This window comes from Magnusiomyces paraingens (genome assembly GCF_902498895.1).
Source record: "Magnusiomyces paraingens strain CBS 517.90 genome assembly, contig: contig2, whole genome shotgun sequence".
NCBI classification, from domain to species: Eukaryota; Fungi; Ascomycota; class Dipodascomycetes; order Dipodascales; family Dipodascaceae; genus Magnusiomyces; species Magnusiomyces paraingens.
The window spans coordinates 1,699,786-1,716,408 of record NW_022474068.1 but is presented as its reverse complement, the minus strand read 5'-3'; the positions used below and the strand labels follow the sequence as shown (position 1 = coordinate 1,716,408).

Here is a 16,623-nt window from a genome sequence, read left to right as displayed (position 1 = left end):
TTGATCTCAGAGTTTATAACCACAATCGTTTTTTATAAACAAACCTATCTTGTTGTAAACTGTAGTCAATATTTTTCTTCAATTGTCATTGTCGATGAGGTTATTTTCTAAACGCAGTACCTTAATAAAGGTACCAACTTGATATTTAGAATACCATTACTAGGGTAAGAATTGCCAATTTTCATGGAGATAAATACCCTTTTATCCACTTTTTTTTTTTTTGGTCATAATTAGATCATAATCTAATTTTTTTTTTAAAAAAAAAATTCAATTTTCATAATCATGATTCTTTTGTCATCTCTTTATTTATTCCTGCGTAAACATAATAATCCATTGTGAGTCAACCGGCCCGTACTTTTAATTATGCGGGAAGTTAGAAAAGTTCTAATCACATGACCAATAATGCAGTTACTATTCCACCACCATAATCCCCGTCTTAAAGTTCCCATTTCCTTCTTGAGCTCACCGCCTTCTTCTCTGCCATCTAAAAAAGTATTTCATCTAGAAATGCATATATTTTATCTTCTTCCCTTTTCACTCTAAACCGACAATCCGTCTTTTTAGTTCAAACTAACCAGCACTTTCCCTAAATAAAATAAATAAACAAACTAAAACTAACGCGACGTTAAGGGGAAGATAAAAATATAAACAAACAAGCAAACAAAGAAAAAAAAAATATACATCTATCTATTTTTTCTTAGCAACAACCACACACTATCTAGTTCAATATCAAGCAAACATTCCCCAATCTACAATATTCAGCAATGGGTAATTCGTACGCTCAGAATATTCAAGAAATTGTCGACAAGCGCATTGCCTCGCTTCAGTATCTTAAAGATGTGTATGTATAGAGACCTGTAATGATAAAAACATCTAACTCGAACATAGTCAACGAGGGAACATCTTTTGGTTAAACACAATTCAGTTTTCGAAAAAGGAGTTTGACAAGATTCCTACGGACGATTCAAAAAACCTTTTCAAGTATGTCTGATTCAAGTTTGATTCTATATATTTATTTATTTATTTTTGCTAACAATCCCAGTGCAAATCATTATTTTATTCTTGGTGGATCAGTACCTGGTCTAATCACTTCAAAAGCTTTAAACTTGACAGAGTACCTGACAAACTTTTTAATGCTCATGAAAGAATATAATTCTTTCATCAATCCAACCTCTGATACTTTAAGTAGCAAAGCCAAAATGACTGGCGCAGTTGTCCAAGTTGGCCGAAGGTTATTTAAATCAAGAACAAAACATATAAATGGTGCAAACAACCCAAGCAATCTACTTGGACGTAATCTCAGTTCGTCAAATCTCTTGGCAGACTCCGAGTCTCCAAATTATGTCTCAAATTTTAACGGATCATCAGCTACAACCATGCTAAAAAGTCCTTCTTCATCTTCAGAAACATCTAATCTTTCCATACATCCACTCTCTAGTACAATCAGCAATAATAGCAATCAAGGTAGTAGCCAATCCCAGTTACCGATTACATCTCACTCAGCTTCTCTTTCAATCTCATCCTCATCGTCTTCATCTTCAGCTTCTTCAGGAACCACATCGTTATCTGGGTCAAGTTTCGGCTTAAGATCGCGTCCTTCTTCGGTCATTGCAACAGCTACGAGTTTTTCATCTTTAAAAACCGCCGCAAGTAATGGTTTTGGAAGACATAGACTCGACAAAAGCAATAGAGAGTCATTAACATCATTAGGTTCTTCTAAGAACGCGTCAAATCTTACAATTAATGAGTCCGGCACGTTTCATGCCAATTCTAGTAGTACTAGCATAGGCAGTCCGATTCCAACACTTTCAGGGACCGCAGGAAGTCAAATCGTTAATTCTATGATACCAACATCAAACGGCCAGATATTAACTAAAGAATTTTCGCATCTAACTATATATCATATGCCTTTTTCTCCCGACATGTACGAAACTTTTCAAACGTTGTGCGAGGTGCTAATTGAAGCATATCGAAAGATTTATTCATTTTTATCATTACCACCTCCTCTTTCCTTGATAAGCGAAGAAACTTACAGTAACTATTTTTCAACAAATCCTAATGAAGTGCCACACAATTTTTCAAGTACCAACAGTTTTTTAAAAACAAACGGTGCAAGTCATGACTCTTATGATTTATTACTGAAGATAGACGAGCACATAAAAAAGTTTATAATCAGTCCATCTGTCCGAGGAATTGACATGATGTCGAAAAGTCTTATTTACGAAGAAACAAAAAAATTGGAAAACATTTTAATACATACCAAGTAATAATCACTAATATTAATGAACGTATCATCATCACCATCACTTTCAAAAGAAAAAAAAAATGCGTAACTCCTGGTCTGACCGAAATATTTCAGAATGGAGGTTTGGATTTAATTTTAAGCACCAAGGTACCCTAACCCTGTTATATTTGTTCATGCGTATACGTGTTGCTGGAATATCTTGACAAACATGGTGATATTCTCAACAGGTTCACTGTTAGCAATTAGAAAGAGACCCTTGGTGTCCCCCCTATAGATTCTTCCTTCCATTCTTTGTAGTACCTTGTATGATTCTAATTATTGTAGAGAAGATTTGAAGTCTTCAGTAGAGTTACGTGGTGTGAGTTTTTGTAATTAAAAATTATCCACTCAAATTTGGTTACTTGCCAAAGACTCCTCCTCTCTAGAAAACAAAAAAAAGAAAAAAAATTTTTTTTTGCTCCCTTTTATCCTTTGCCATACACTTCACCTCAGTATCAACAGGCAAAAAATAAAAAACAGAGGCAAACAACTTATATATTAATCGAATATCACCTCAAACACGAATATATCCATTAACCATTTTGGCCTCGTTTGAAAAATACCCTTTTAACTTTTTTTTTAATCAACAACATATCAACGGTTTGAATAAGCCTTCAACAAAGCATCTTTAAAGCACGTTATTATCGAATCTTCTCCGTTCCTTATTTGTCCAATAAACTATAATCAATCATGGCGCAAAGGAAACTCCAGCAGTATGTTTGAAATGTCTTTATTACCCCTCTTTTTTCACCAATCTCTAACATATATCTAAAGAGAAATGGACCGTGTGTTCAAGCGAGTCGCCGAAGGTGTTACAGCCTTTGACTCTATTTACGACAAGGTTCAAATGTCCTCTAACCAATCGCAAAAGGAAAAGCTTGAACAGGTAATTATTAACTTTTTAAAGATTTGATATATGCACTTGGGAGTTTTTTTTTTTTTTTTTTTTTTGGCTTATGGTCATTCATCCAATCTTTTTAAAGAAAAAAAAAGTTATATTAGTGTTTTTATTTCATATTTTTTTTCCTTGATTACATTTGCGTTGATTTGTGTTGAGTGTTGTTTTGAATTTCAAAATCATGGCATGAATTTGCATTTTAAACAACTTTTTGGGGTTTTCAACTTTGGTTTTCAATGTACCTCCCTAATTTTTCGGAACCTGTCGGATCAGCTTCACCCTTTTGCATACCTTCGACTTTCAACATTTTCTAACCAGCAAATATAGGACTTAAAACGTGAAATTAAAAAGCTACAACGTCTGAGAGATCAAATTAAAACATGGATAGGTAGCAATGACATCAAAGATAAGTCTTCATTGACAGAACAAAGGAAGCTCATTGAAACGGTAAGCATTCTTTAACGACAATTTAGAGAAGAAAAATTTTTTTAAAAAAAAAGGAAATAAAGAAAAATCTAACAGGGTCAACTTCTCTCGATACAGGAAATGGAACGTTTCAAAGCTTGCGAAAAGGAAATGAAGACTAAGGCCTACAGTAAAGAAGGTCTGACAAATTCGTTGCGACTGGATCCTCGCGAAAAAGAGAAAGTGTCATCAGCAAATTTTATAACATCGATGTTAGAAGAGTTGGAACGACAAATAGAAGGTCTGGAAACAGAGCAAGAGATGACGCAAAGCTCTATGAAGCGTGGCAAGAAAGATTCACTTAAATTGGAGCGAATTAGTCAACTCGAACAGTCTTTGGAGCGACATCGATGGCACCAAGATCGTCTGGAACGGGCACTGCGGAAACTTGAAAATGGAAACTTATCACCGGATTCTATTAACAACATTCAAGAAGATATTCGCTATTATGTTGAATCGAATCTGGATCCAGACTTTGCCGAAGACGAGGAAATCTATGACGAACTTAATCTTGATGACGATGAAGATGCTTTTGATGCCGAATTAAAGCAAGACGAAGTTCCTGGGCATTCGTTAGAAGACCTGGCTGTCGACCATGTCAAGGAAACTACTTCTGCACCCCCCTCAGCCTCATCAACAACGAGTAATAGTAATTCGCATAGTCATAACAATGCTGGAAGTAGTGGATCTACTAAAGCTGTTAATCATCCTCCATCGGTTCCATCGTCAGCTGGCTCTGTTTCCACTTCTCAGCAACCTCATAAAAATGACTTAACACGTAAAACTACCTTTCCTAGTGCAAGCAGCAGCATACCAACGGCATCGACTAATGCTACAAGTGCGTTGAGTGGTATGAAGCCCGCTCCTCCACCAACACGATCGACAAACGAACTCAAGTACGCTTCTGCTGCCGCATCTGGATCCTCTATTCCTCAAGGTCTTTCACCATTACCACCACCATCGGGGCAACAGCGACAGTCATCAGCTCAACCGTCATCTCCTGTAGAAAGTTCACCCATTGAAGCCCCTGTGGTGCCATCAATACCTCAGCAAAATGCCTCTACGGTGTCAGTAACTCAACCAACACAATCTAAAAGCTCGTCCGAAAAAAGCACAGAGTCGAGCCAGTCATCACCTACCGAGGAGGCAACGCATAAATCTAAGCAAAAGTCGACACAATCCACCTCGACTTCATCAACAGCTTTGTCAGCATCTAAAAGCAAATCCGAAAATAAGACTAGCAGTATCGTCACGCCCATTGTTCCTGTTGAAGTGCCGATACCAAACACTCCTGATGTTAACTTACCTCCAGGATTGCAAGATCTTATCAACTCATTTGACGCTGCCAAAAAGAGAATTGGTGCACCTCCACCTATTTCTACTATTTCTAAGCTGTTACAAAGTTCTTACATGAACGCACCTGACAGTTTTGCTGAGTCCCAACCTAATTATTACCAACCCCAGTCGCCGTACCCAACATCTCCGGCTTATCCCAAAGAACCATTGCAGATTTTTTCGGATCCTCTGATTTTTTCCAAAATGGACGTTGACACACTCTTTTTCATCTTCTACAACAAGCAGGGTACTTATCAACAATATCTTGCTGCGCGGGAGCTCAAGAACCGAAGTTGGAGATTCCACAAGCACTTTATGACATGGTTTCAACGGCATGAAGAGCCAAAGGCTATTAACAACGATTACGAGCAAGGAACATACCGCTATTTTGATTTTGAAGGTGTTTGGTCTCTCCGTCGTAAACAAGACTTTACTTTTGAGTACAAGTTCTTGGAAGATGACATGTAGCCCATTCATTCAGAGATTTCTACAATGAATTTTGTTTTTTTTTAAAGAATTGATTGGAGTGCAGGGTTTTTAATAAGATTGGTATTTTTCTCATCAAAACTGTTTTCAAAGAGTAGTTTTTTGTTTTTTTCGTTTTGTTCTGTAGTTTTTAAATTTTTTTTTCAAATTTTTTCAGTTTTTTTTTTTTTTTTTCCTTCCCTTTTTCCTTTTTCTCTTTCCTATTTTCAATATTGATTTAGTATCATTCCCAGCACGATTTTTACCATCAGGCTATATATAATATTTACCATGCTAGATTTTAGAAATCTGACGGAACTTGGTATTCAAATGACACTGGTCCTAATGACGTGGTCGGCACTCAGTGCCAGGTTTCTAAAGCCTTTAAACAGTCTATTATTCTATGGTAAAACCCAAAAAATCCAACCCTCGCCATCAAACCCATCTTTTTTTGAATCTTTGACTTCTAAAATACCCTTTTGGAATGTTCCGAAAAGTTATTTTACATATTTCTATATTCTTTCTTCTACATTAGCAGCAACCAATATAATTCTGTTTTGCATATCTCAGCAAACGACCTTCTCTGGGGTTGGTAGAACACAAATGATCATCTCCCTTACTTGTGTTTTTGCTCATAACTTTCGCCGGTTATATGAATGTCGATATATTCAATTCAAAAAAATCAGTTCTGAATCTAAGCCTGCAACAATTCAATTGCCGCATTTCATAGTAGGAATTGTATTTTACATCATTGTCAATTCAATTTATTTTCTTGGACTGGTTAATAACCGAAAGCTTTCGACCCAAGTCACACCCATAAAGTTTTTCGCCTCTTTGTTATTATTTGTGGTATCTTCCTACGTTCAATTCATCTGCCATGTTCATTTATCACGTCTGATCAAGTACTCTCTTCCGTCTTCCCCTTCAGACGTGCCGTTTGCTTCTAAGATTTATGAAAAAATTGCGTGTCCACATTACTTTGCAGAAATCATGATCTACGTCTCACTGTGGGGTATGTTCCCCAGAAACAGAGTATACCCTCTCACTTGGCTGTTACTAATATTATGGGTCACATCTAACCTATCTATTTCTGCTGAACAAACACTTCATTACTATCAAAAAAATGCTAAAGAGGGTCTATTTGGCGACAAGAAAAGTAAAGTTCCAAGGAATGCCATTTTCCCAGCTTTGTTGTAACAAAAATGTGTATCAAAAAAAAAAAAAAAATTTCATATGTGTCATATGACTTGTGATCATGTGAACAATTTTTGCTGATTAATTTTTTTAAAGGTTTTTCATTAAATTTTTTTTTTTTTTTTTAATCTCCAACTATTTCGTCTTCAACTTTTATCATAGCTATTAAATTTCTGCCATGAGCGATAATAACAACGCCACTAATAGCTCCAGTAGCTTTAACGATGAAGATCTTAAACAAAAAATTGCAGCCCTTTCTGGTATGAGACTAATATCTTTTTTTACTTCTCCATTTTTAACATCTTTCACAGGAAAAATCAACAGTGTGAAAAGCAATATGGCTGCAGCCAAAGAGAAAAAGATTAGTAGTACAACAACAACAACACCTTATGTTCAGCCATATCCTGCTATAAATTCTTACTCAGCTCCTTACTATTCTTCAAATTATCGGTCTACCATCCCCACTAGAGGTTACAATAATCGGGTTCATAAACACGCTTCACGATATAGTACCGGTCGTCCCCACACTTTTCAAAATAAAACTTACTATCCTCCACAGCCACCGCAAAAACCTTTAGAACTGAAAGAACCATCACAAACACCATCTCCCTCACTTTCAAATACAGTATCACCTTTGCCAGTTCCTTCTCCAACACCCTCACCAACCCCACCTGTAAATGTTGTCGGTTCTCAAAACGTAGTACTCCTTAACGGATCTCAATACATTTCGAAAAATGGAACTCTCATTCGAGTGAAAAACCCTGTCCAGCAAAAACAGTTGGCTGACGCCATTTCATCTACAGCTAGTACAAAATCTTTGAATCAGAGTACCAATAATTCTCCATCAGCTTATATTAAAACAAAGTCTGGATCTCTGGTTCGTGTTGGGGGCACCACCAACAAGACCGTAAATAATATACCTAATAAAGGTCACGCAAAAGTTAACGATAAAGACATTTTACTTAACCCTAGAGTCATGGCACATTGTCCTCAGTTTACCCTGACTGGAAAATGCACTAAAGGAGGACGATGTCCTTACGCTCGACACGACAGGAATCATCTTGCTTTGTGTAAACAATTTTTGATGCAAAATGGAAAGTGTAATAAAGGCTCTCGATGTTCTTTAAGTCATAATCCAACTGACCACAACCTACCCACTTGCACATATTATCTTGACGGCAGATGTAGTTGTTCATGTGGACGAGGTCATAAGGAAGATTCCCCTCCATTAAATACCAATAAAAGGCCAACAGAATGCAAGTTTGCACACCCTCCTAAACTGGCGCCGGGAACTCCTGAAAACAAAGCACGAAAATTGTGCAGAGAGTTTGCCTATACTGGGTATTGCACTTTGGGCTCTCAAAAGTGTCCCTATGTACACTCATATCAATGTCCCGATTTCTCAGAAACCGGGTCATGCAATGTTCGTAACTGCAAGCTGATGCATGTCAATGAAGGTGATACACGAGAGTACAAAAAAGAAGAACCATCTAAACCAGAACAAAAAGAGCCTGAAAAGATCAACTCATTAGCACTTGCTCAAAGTCTTTTTGAAGATAGTGATGATGAAGAAAATATAACGACAGTACACTCGAGAAATGCCGAAAAGGATGATAGCGACAATAGTGACGACAATGATAATGAAAGTGATGACGAAGAAACTCGTGAATTTTTAGAATTTTGGAAAAATAGCTCTGCAAAAACTAACGCTAACGATAACGAATTTAAGGATAGCGACTACATTAAGCTTTGAGGTATGTTTTAAAGTACAACTAATAGGACTAATGATTAACGAAAAAATTTACATTTTTGTTTGATTTGAGTTTAAAGGTTTTTGGAAAATGTTTTTATCTGATTAAAACTAAATGAAAAAAAAACGAAAAAGAAAGAAAGAAAGAACGAAAATGATAATAGAGGAAAATAGAAAAAAAAAAAAAAAGGAAAAAGAAATTAAAAAGTTGGGGAATGAAAGAAAAAAAAATAATAAAAATAAAAATAAAAAATAAAAAAAAAAATAAAAAATAAAAAGAAAGAAAGAAAGAAAGAAAAAAGAAAAAAAAAAGTTAATATAAAAAATATATATAGAAATAAAATAATTAAAACTTAATTGCATTGCTTCATCAAGTTTACCTTGTAGTCAAGTTTACGTGAAGCATAGTCATCTCCTCTCCGTAAGATATTAGAAATGTTTTTGTAAGGTACGGGAATAAAAACTTCTCCACTATCAATGATTTTTTGAAGTTTGGGCCCAATTTGATAAGGGCTAAAATCAAAACAGCCATCCGCTTTATCGTTTGCCAAACGCAACGAATCCTTGATAAGTGTCATTTTGATAAAAAGGTTTTCGTTAAAAGTCATCGTTACTGGTCCTATGTATTCTTTTTTATATCTGGAGTTACGGACCTGCATCTCGACGGTTTCTTTTGGACTTAAAATACGTGAAATACAGCGTTTTGAATATGTACGATAAACCATACGCCAAAATTCAAGAGCATATTGCTTTATTAATAGCTGCTTTTTGGGATCGCTGTCAAAGTATGGGTATAGTGTCGCAACAAATGGGTGGAATATTATACGGGGTATATGTTCCGCTAATTTTGCTTCTGATTTAGGGACCCGGCTAAACACAGCTGGTCCATATAATGGATCATTGTATTGACGCAAAATCACAATGTACTCAGGATATGATGCACATAGTTTGGCCAAAGTCAAAGTAGTAGCACGATTTTTGTGAGGTGAAGTAGCATACTCTGAAATATTTAGTGCTTTAATAGAATCCATTGTAGTTTTATGGGTTCTTTTGCTTATGGCATCCTCGCAAAACAGTACACGATTGCCATAGGTAAGGTAAGCAGATATAAGCAAGAAGATATGGTGTGAAAGATTCTCCTTGGATAAGTTATTCAATCCATTGCCAAATATTAAAGTGTCTGCTATTGAAAGGTCCATAACCATTTTGAAGTCTGAGTATTTGTATTGTTACTAAAAGTTGATAAATATGTGTGAATTTAAATAATTTGGTAGAAGTGTTCGTTTTGCGTTGGTGTGAGGGTACGCTGATAGGCTAAAATTTTTTATGTGCCCGTTACATCAGTAAAAAAAAAAAAAAAAAAAAAAACTTTGTTCGTCTTTCCTTTAAACTAGTTTTTACCACTACCATATTATTTGTTTGAAATATTAGTCCTTCATAATACGGCCATGAGATGAGTTATATAAGAACAACCAAATCAGCGACAACTCAGTCTTCGCTAAAAAAATCAATAGGGCATTCTGTTTCAAAGGAAACACTGACTATTATACAGCGCCCACGAAGTCACATTTTTCACAATGTTGATCTACCATTTAGATGCAAGGTGTGGCTTCATCCTGAATACTTTTACTACTTGAAAAGCTGGCTTCCTCATGTTAAATATTCTTTAGAAATGACAGGCTTACCTGAGTCTGTCGAAAACTTTTCTGATATTCAAGATGTTTTTACTATTTTTAATACTCGTGAACGACGGCGGATCCAAGGAATAGATAATACGTCCAATACACTTTCGAATAATCAGCACAACATACTTAAAATGCATACCACTGAATTAAAATCAAAAATTGATCTCGATCTTTTCAATACAGCTCTAGAAAGCTGGACTAATACAATTGCTAGAACTTTCCCTTCCCCACAGACATCAAAAGAACTTAATCAATTTTACCAAATAGCCAAAAACCCAGAAAAGGATACATTTTCGTTAGAATCTATCCAATTTTCTCTTGTACCAAATCCTGCATTAGATATTCTAGCTTCTTTGGTACCTTTCCATGATGAAAAATCTGATCTTTCTTATCTTCACAGCTCTTCCACCAGTGACTCTCAAATACAATCATGGTCAGATTTTTCCCAGTTTTGGGAACCAGTTATGAACTCACCGCTTTGTTTACTTCTTCTTCCGCAACTCCTGTGTCGAGTTTCACAAATATATTCACCATATACCGGAGCAGCGCTTTTCTACTATGTGAATAGAGGTGAAGTGCAAGAAAAGTTACGCTACTCCCGACAAATAAGCACAATGTATCAGCGAAGCGTAAACTGTGGACTGAACGCACTCATTGGATTTCTAACGCCCGTCCCTCGAGCTCAAAATCAGCGTCAAGGTGCGATTACCAGTCCACAACAGTTGATTAAAGGTCCCCAGGATATGGCGAATATTAATCTGATATACGATCTTATTGAACAAACCGAACTTGAACCTCCAATTCTATCGATTTTTTCCCAAAATATTCAAAAGATTTTCCCGGAAGTTCCCAAACATCATTTGAAGGATTTTTATGCTCTTCTTATTTCGAAAAATCTTCGACTCGATAGAAGGCATTATAATTATCTTATTGATCAGTTGCTTATCAATGGCACAGATGCTGAAAAATCTTTGGTAATGAATACCGATAATTACCTTCACCGAGTCGAAAAAGAAAAGGAAAAAGAAAAAGGCGAAAGTAGTGAAAATGAAAGTTTTATTCGACCTGCCTTTAACCTGCAAACATATTCTCAGATTCTCAAAACAGCAAACAAGATGAAAAACGAAGCTCTTGCGACATTTATTAAAGACAAAGTTTTGGTCAATTACATTGTGAAAGATCCTTCAAAGCTTCAAGATGTGGCACAGACAGTTCTTCGATCCCTAGTTGATTCTGGAAACATTCAAGATATTGCTGCAATGTATGAATACCTTTCAAAACTTCCTGGTTTCAAGCCAACCGTCGACACATATGCATCTCTCTTCAGAGGGTTCCGCAAGGCCTCAACCACCATTTTAGAGTCCGAATCTCGGTGCTTTGAAATTTTAAATATAATACATTCTAACGGCTGGGACATACCCTTGACTTTATGCACGGAGATATTGTCACTCATAAAAGAAAAATATCACATGTCTATTTTTTATGAGTATTATCAATCATACTTTGGATTAAACCACCTGATAGAAAATAATCTAGGAATTGATTCTTATTTTGAAGAGATTTCAGTGCCTCCAGGACTACCACGACCTCCTCATGAAGCTTCTATTTCACCTGAAAGCTCTATTAATCCAACATTTCAGTATGATTTTAATTCAGTTGCCTTTTGCTTACTTTATGAAACTATTCTTTCAAATGTGGAACACATCCAACAGCTTCAATTTTTATATATTAAGTTTCGAGAATCGCAGTACTATAACGATCCTAGCGTTTACATATCTGTCATTGATAACTTTGTTCGTGCACTGACTACACGGTTCCAGACTCCTGAAGCTGTTAATTTTGCGCGTGCAATTGTCGAAGATTTGGTATTTAATAATGCCTCGTTTAAACGCTTTGATTCGGCTTTAACTAGGGAATCTTTTGGCGAAAATCCACCGCCACCCCAAGAAGTGTCATCAAGTAATACCACAATTGTAAAAACGGCTTCCGGTGAAAGTATACTGCTTAATGGAACTCCGCCTGCAAAAACAAATATGCCCTCCAAATTACCAACAAGATATGCTGGACTCCGTTTACAATGTTTTGGATTGCTTATTAACCAATACTGTGAGACTGATAACATTGAGGCTGCTAAAGAAGTTTTGAAGCTTTCATGTCTTTATTCTCCTATTGTGCACGGGAAATACTTTGAGCCTATTATTGAGTATTATATTTTGAAAAATAATATTGAAATGGCTCGTACTTGGTATGATGGCGCTACTAAACTTGGTGCTTATATAACCAATAAGGTACTGCTAGATGCTTTGGAAATCGATCAGAAAAATGAAAATTCAGATTTTTGATTTATGTAATTTAATTTAATTTTTTTTTTTCTTTTATTCAATTCATTTATATTTGATGTGATACTTGATGCTGATGGTATAATCATATGGGGAACTGTGGAAAAATAAATTTTGGTTTAAACTTTTCCCCAGAAAAAAAGTTAATTCTAGATGATTTAAAGTCTCAACGAAACAAAAAAAAAAGTCTTTGGCCACCAACCAACTAAGCATATAAAATGCCAAACCTCAAGATATAAAAGTAAAAAAAATTAAAGCTCGGCAACGGGGAATTGAACCCCGGTCCCCCGCGTGCTGCTCAAGAGCTGACAGGCGGAAATTCTAGCCACTAAACTATTGCCGATGAATTTTTTTGTGATTTTGTTAGGTATATAAAGGCCTTTTTCAACATTGGTTTAAAGTATAAAAAAATTTTTATTATAAAATTACTGGCACAAACAGCTTTTTGTTTTCTTGGTAAGCTGGTTTTAGAACTTTTAGTTTATTAGAGATGTAATGTTGAAGTCAAACTAAAAGTTTATAATGAAAACGAAAACATATATAGTAAGAACAAAAGGATAATGCGGGTGCTGATGTTATATAATTCTATTATTCTTGAATAAAACAAACAACAAAATAAAATGAAATAAAAAAAAATAAAATTTACTAAGTTTATTAACGTTTATATTTTTTGTTAATTTTTTTTGATTTTTGTTGATTTCTTTATTATTTTTTTTCCTTGTGTTCATAGAATTGAAGTGTAATAAAATACCTGTGTAGTTATAATTTGAATTGTAAACCCCCTTAAAAGAAATTTATTTAAATTATCGTTAAGTTTATAAATTTAATAATCAAATTATTATTATATTAATTAAAAACAACTAAAAAAAAAAAGACAAAAGGTTGTCTAAGTTAGTTATTAGGACGAAAGACAAATACCAAATTTTTAAGTGTATAGATAATTATCTGACTTATTTTTACTATTTTTACTATTTTTTCATCAACACTAAATTTATTTCTTAAACTTTGACTGAAAAAAAACAAAACATACAATATTATGATAAACATTTTGACTGTTTGAGAGAAATTATATGTTCGTTTCTAGAGATATCCTTTTTAACTGTCTTCTTTCCTCTTTGAGCAAAGGACTTATACAAAAATGTGTCTAATTGTTACAAATTCATCAAACTTGCATTTTAAGCTTACCAAATATACTCAAAACTTGTAAAATTATAATTTTAGGTTACTATTATTTACTATTCTACAAAATAATAATTTTTAAATAATTATTAAATCATTTCATGGGCTATATATTTCCTAATCTGATCAACACTATAACGAGTTTACAAGCCTTGATGGCCAAGTTGGTAAGGCGCGTCACTAGTAATGACGAGATCGTCGGTTCGAATCCGGCTTGAGGCATTAAACTTTTTTATTTTTGCATATAAATTATTTTTTTTTTATTTACTTACAATTTTTTTTTTTTTTTTTTTTTTGAACTATTCTACTATGGCTTAGAGTATTACCGAGTATCTGCATTATGCAATCTGAAAAATTAAAATTAATAGATTTGATAAATATTCATAAATATCTTTTTTTTTTTAATTTTTATTTCTTTTTTATATAGTCATCCAATTATTTTTTTTTATTATATATATAAGTCATTTCATAGTAAAAATTTTCAGTAAGGGTAGGGGCCATTCAAAACAAAAAAATACAACAATTATTTGTTGAGCCAAAACAATTCAATCAGATATTAAAAAAAGAAGAGACGAGGTTTGAGTAACTTACTCTTCCTTAGACTCTTCTTCCTTGGTCTCCTCTTCCTTGGATTCAATCTCTTCAGAAGAGGACTCAGTAGAACCAGCAGAAGAGGTGGCCTCAGCGGGAGACTCTGGGGCCTTAGCCTCAGCTTCAGCCTTAGCCTCGGCTTCCATCTTCTCAATCTCAGCCTTAGCCTTTGCAATACGCTCCTTGGTGACACGCTCCTCATTCTCCATAAAGTAATCAAGCTTCTTCTTGAGCTCCTCAATGGCCTTGGGGACGTCCTCCTTGGAACCAGGGACAGGAACCTTCAAGGAAGAAAGCTGCTCAACCATGGTAAAATCGAGAACAACCTTGTTATCCTTGGGAGCGGCAGCAGCAGTTTCATCTCTCTTCTTCTTGCCCTTGCTCTTCTTCTTGTTACCAGTGAAGAAATCCTCCTCTTCTTTCTTTAAGACAACAGCGTTGATGGGGAGCTCAATCTTTCTAGAAGTGTTTGAGGGGCCAAGCTCAACAGTAGAAGAAGAAGATTGGTTCTTGGGGGTAGGTGGGACAAAGGTAGGGTCGAAGTGGAAAAGCAAAAGCTTAATGTTTGCGATTTCCTGGGCAAATGCGGGCTCGCTGGCAATCTCGAGCTTCTCCTGTGCGATTTGAAGTCTCTTTTCCTTGGCAGCGGCTTCTCTTTCGGCGCGCTCGCGCTCGTGACGCTCAGCAATTTCTTGTCTAACTTGCTGGGTGAAGGCGCGCAGTTTGCCGTAGTAATTGTCCTTCAGAGCCTTGATCTTCTGGTTGACAGCATCGACCTCCTTTTGAGCAGCATTGCGGACATCGTAAAGCTCATTTCTGTTTTCGTAAGCCTTTTGGGACTCAGCTCTGAAAGCATCAAGCTGGGCCTTGATTTCACCGAACCGTGTGTTGATGGCCTTGGTCTCGGAATCATCGACAGTAGCCTTGAGGGCAGCAATCTTGGCCTTGTCCTCATCGATAGAAGCCTGGGCTGTAGCGAATGACTCAAAGTTCTTTCTAAGCTTCTTCAAAGTGGTAATTTCCTTAATAACCTTCTTTTCCTCGGCAAGACGGAGGTTACCATCATCGACATTCTTCTCGAGTTGCTGGACGTGCTTGTCAATGTCTTCGGCAGACTTGAAGTTGATCTTGCCCTTTTGAGCGTTGAGATCGGCGACTTTCTTCTTGACCTTAGTGTCGATAAGGCTAATTTCGTCAAAGATCTTACCGCGAGAAGCCTTGATGGCGGCCTGCTTCTGCTTAAGAGTCTCAAACTCTTTTCTGAGGGCATCCTTTTCAGGGTTTTTAGGGGCCTTAGCACCGCCAATAGCATTGACAGCTTGTCTAGCTTTGGTCTGAAGGTAAAAAAAAATGGTGTTAAAATTTAAAATGGATTAAAATGGATTAAAATGGATTAAAATGGATTAAAATGGATCAAGATATAATATAAGAGACTTACCAGAATTTCTTCTTTTGCTCGGTGCTCCTTCTCCAGTTCATTCAGGGCAACATCGTAAGCATGCTTATCGGGCTTTGTGAGCTTCTTAGGACCAGAGTTCTTCTTGGACTTAGTAGCAACTTCGGCGACGGGTGCGGTAGCGGTAGCGGTGGTCATGGTACTAATTTGGATTTAATATTAGAAAAAAAAAAAGTTCAAAATGGCTAAATGAAAACGTGGCACAATTATAGCGAAAAACCTTTAAAGAATTAAATGGAAAGATAATTTTTTTTTTTTTTAAAAAAAAAAAAAGGACAAGAATAGAAAGATGAGAAAGGATTGGTATAATAGATGATGGATGATAAAATGTTATAATAAGAATGGGGTTTTTTGATTAAAGAAAATCGATTGGTATATTTTTCGTTAAGAGTATGACGAATTTGTATAACGATCAAATCGAAAAAAAAAAAAAAAATGACAGGTCTGTAACGAGATTCGGCTTTTTTTTTTCATGTGCTGGACAAAAGGTAAAAAAAAAAACTTTATGGACATACCAGGCAGAACGACAGAAAACAGGTAGAGACAAATGGATTTGGCTCTATGAATAAGAAAGATTTCTTTTTTAAAAAGAAAACGTCTAGAAAAGAACAAAAAAAGGTATGTTTATAATTTTTAAAAAAAAAAAAAAAAAAAGGGAAAGGGAGAAAGGAGAGTTTTTTTTTTGATGTGTTTCTTATGGACAAAATGTTGGATCCACTTACTAGGAATTTTTCACACGAGGCTCTCCGTAGAGAGAGAGAGAGAAAAAAAAATAAAATAAAATAAAATAAAAAAAAATAAAATAAAATAAAATAAAATAAATGTAATGTCACAACTTGTGCCAGCACACAGGTCACGTGTTTATAATAATAATAATAATAATAATAATAATAATAATAATAATAATAATAATAATAATAATAATAAAAATAAAGGTGTCAATCATGTATAAATTGGAAACTTAACTAGTCTGTCCATCTGT

The 16,623-nt window shown here is 35.3% G+C and overlaps 6 protein-coding genes across 6 annotated transcripts; 4 read left to right on the top strand and 2 right to left on the bottom strand.

Annotated features, from left to right (window-relative positions):
- Positions 1 to 764: 764 nt before the first annotated feature.
- SAPINGB_P002276 (uncharacterized protein) lies at positions 765 to 2,267 on the top strand (the record flags this gene model as incomplete). Its single annotated transcript, XM_031996995.1, has 3 exons — positions 765 to 841; positions 889 to 981; positions 1,043 to 2,267. 3 exons carry the CDS (start codon positions 765 to 767, stop codon positions 2,265 to 2,267), a joined length of 1,395 nt encoding a protein of 464 aa, XP_031852886.1.
- Positions 2,268 to 2,974: 707 nt separating this feature from the next.
- On the top strand, positions 2,975 to 5,450 carry SAPINGB_P002275 (uncharacterized protein; the record flags this gene model as incomplete). The annotated part of the gene is made up of 4 exons (XM_031996994.1): positions 2,975 to 2,997; positions 3,059 to 3,170; positions 3,510 to 3,629; positions 3,726 to 5,450. The coding sequence occupies 4 exons, from the start codon at positions 2,975 to 2,977 to the stop codon at positions 5,448 to 5,450; spliced, it is 1,980 nt and encodes a 659-aa protein (XP_031852885.1).
- A 1,369-nt stretch (positions 5,451 to 6,819) lies between these two features.
- SAPINGB_P002274 (uncharacterized protein) lies at positions 6,820 to 8,394 on the top strand (the record flags this gene model as incomplete). The annotated part of the gene is made up of 2 exons (XM_031996993.1): positions 6,820 to 6,901; positions 6,953 to 8,394. 2 exons carry the CDS (start codon positions 6,820 to 6,822, stop codon positions 8,392 to 8,394), a joined length of 1,524 nt encoding a protein of 507 aa, XP_031852884.1.
- Positions 8,395 to 8,744: 350 nt separating this feature from the next.
- SAPINGB_P002273 (uncharacterized protein) lies at positions 8,745 to 9,596 on the bottom strand (the record flags this gene model as incomplete). The annotated part of the gene is made up of 1 exon (XM_031996992.1): positions 8,745 to 9,596. The coding sequence occupies one exon, from the start codon at positions 9,594 to 9,596 to the stop codon at positions 8,745 to 8,747; it is 852 nt and encodes a 283-aa protein (XP_031852883.1).
- Positions 9,597 to 10,063: 467 nt separating this feature from the next.
- SAPINGB_P002272 (uncharacterized protein) lies at positions 10,064 to 12,418 on the top strand (the record flags this gene model as incomplete). The annotated part of the gene is made up of 1 exon (XM_031996991.1): positions 10,064 to 12,418. One exon carries the CDS (start codon positions 10,064 to 10,066, stop codon positions 12,416 to 12,418), a length of 2,355 nt encoding a protein of 784 aa, XP_031852882.1.
- A 1,763-nt stretch (positions 12,419 to 14,181) lies between these two features.
- Positions 14,182 to 15,779, bottom strand: SAPINGB_P002271 (uncharacterized protein; the record flags this gene model as incomplete). Its single annotated transcript, XM_031996990.1, has 2 exons — positions 14,182 to 15,519; positions 15,624 to 15,779. The coding sequence occupies 2 exons, from the start codon at positions 15,777 to 15,779 to the stop codon at positions 14,182 to 14,184; spliced, it is 1,494 nt and encodes a 497-aa protein (XP_031852881.1).
- Positions 15,780 to 16,623: the final 844 nt, after the last annotated feature.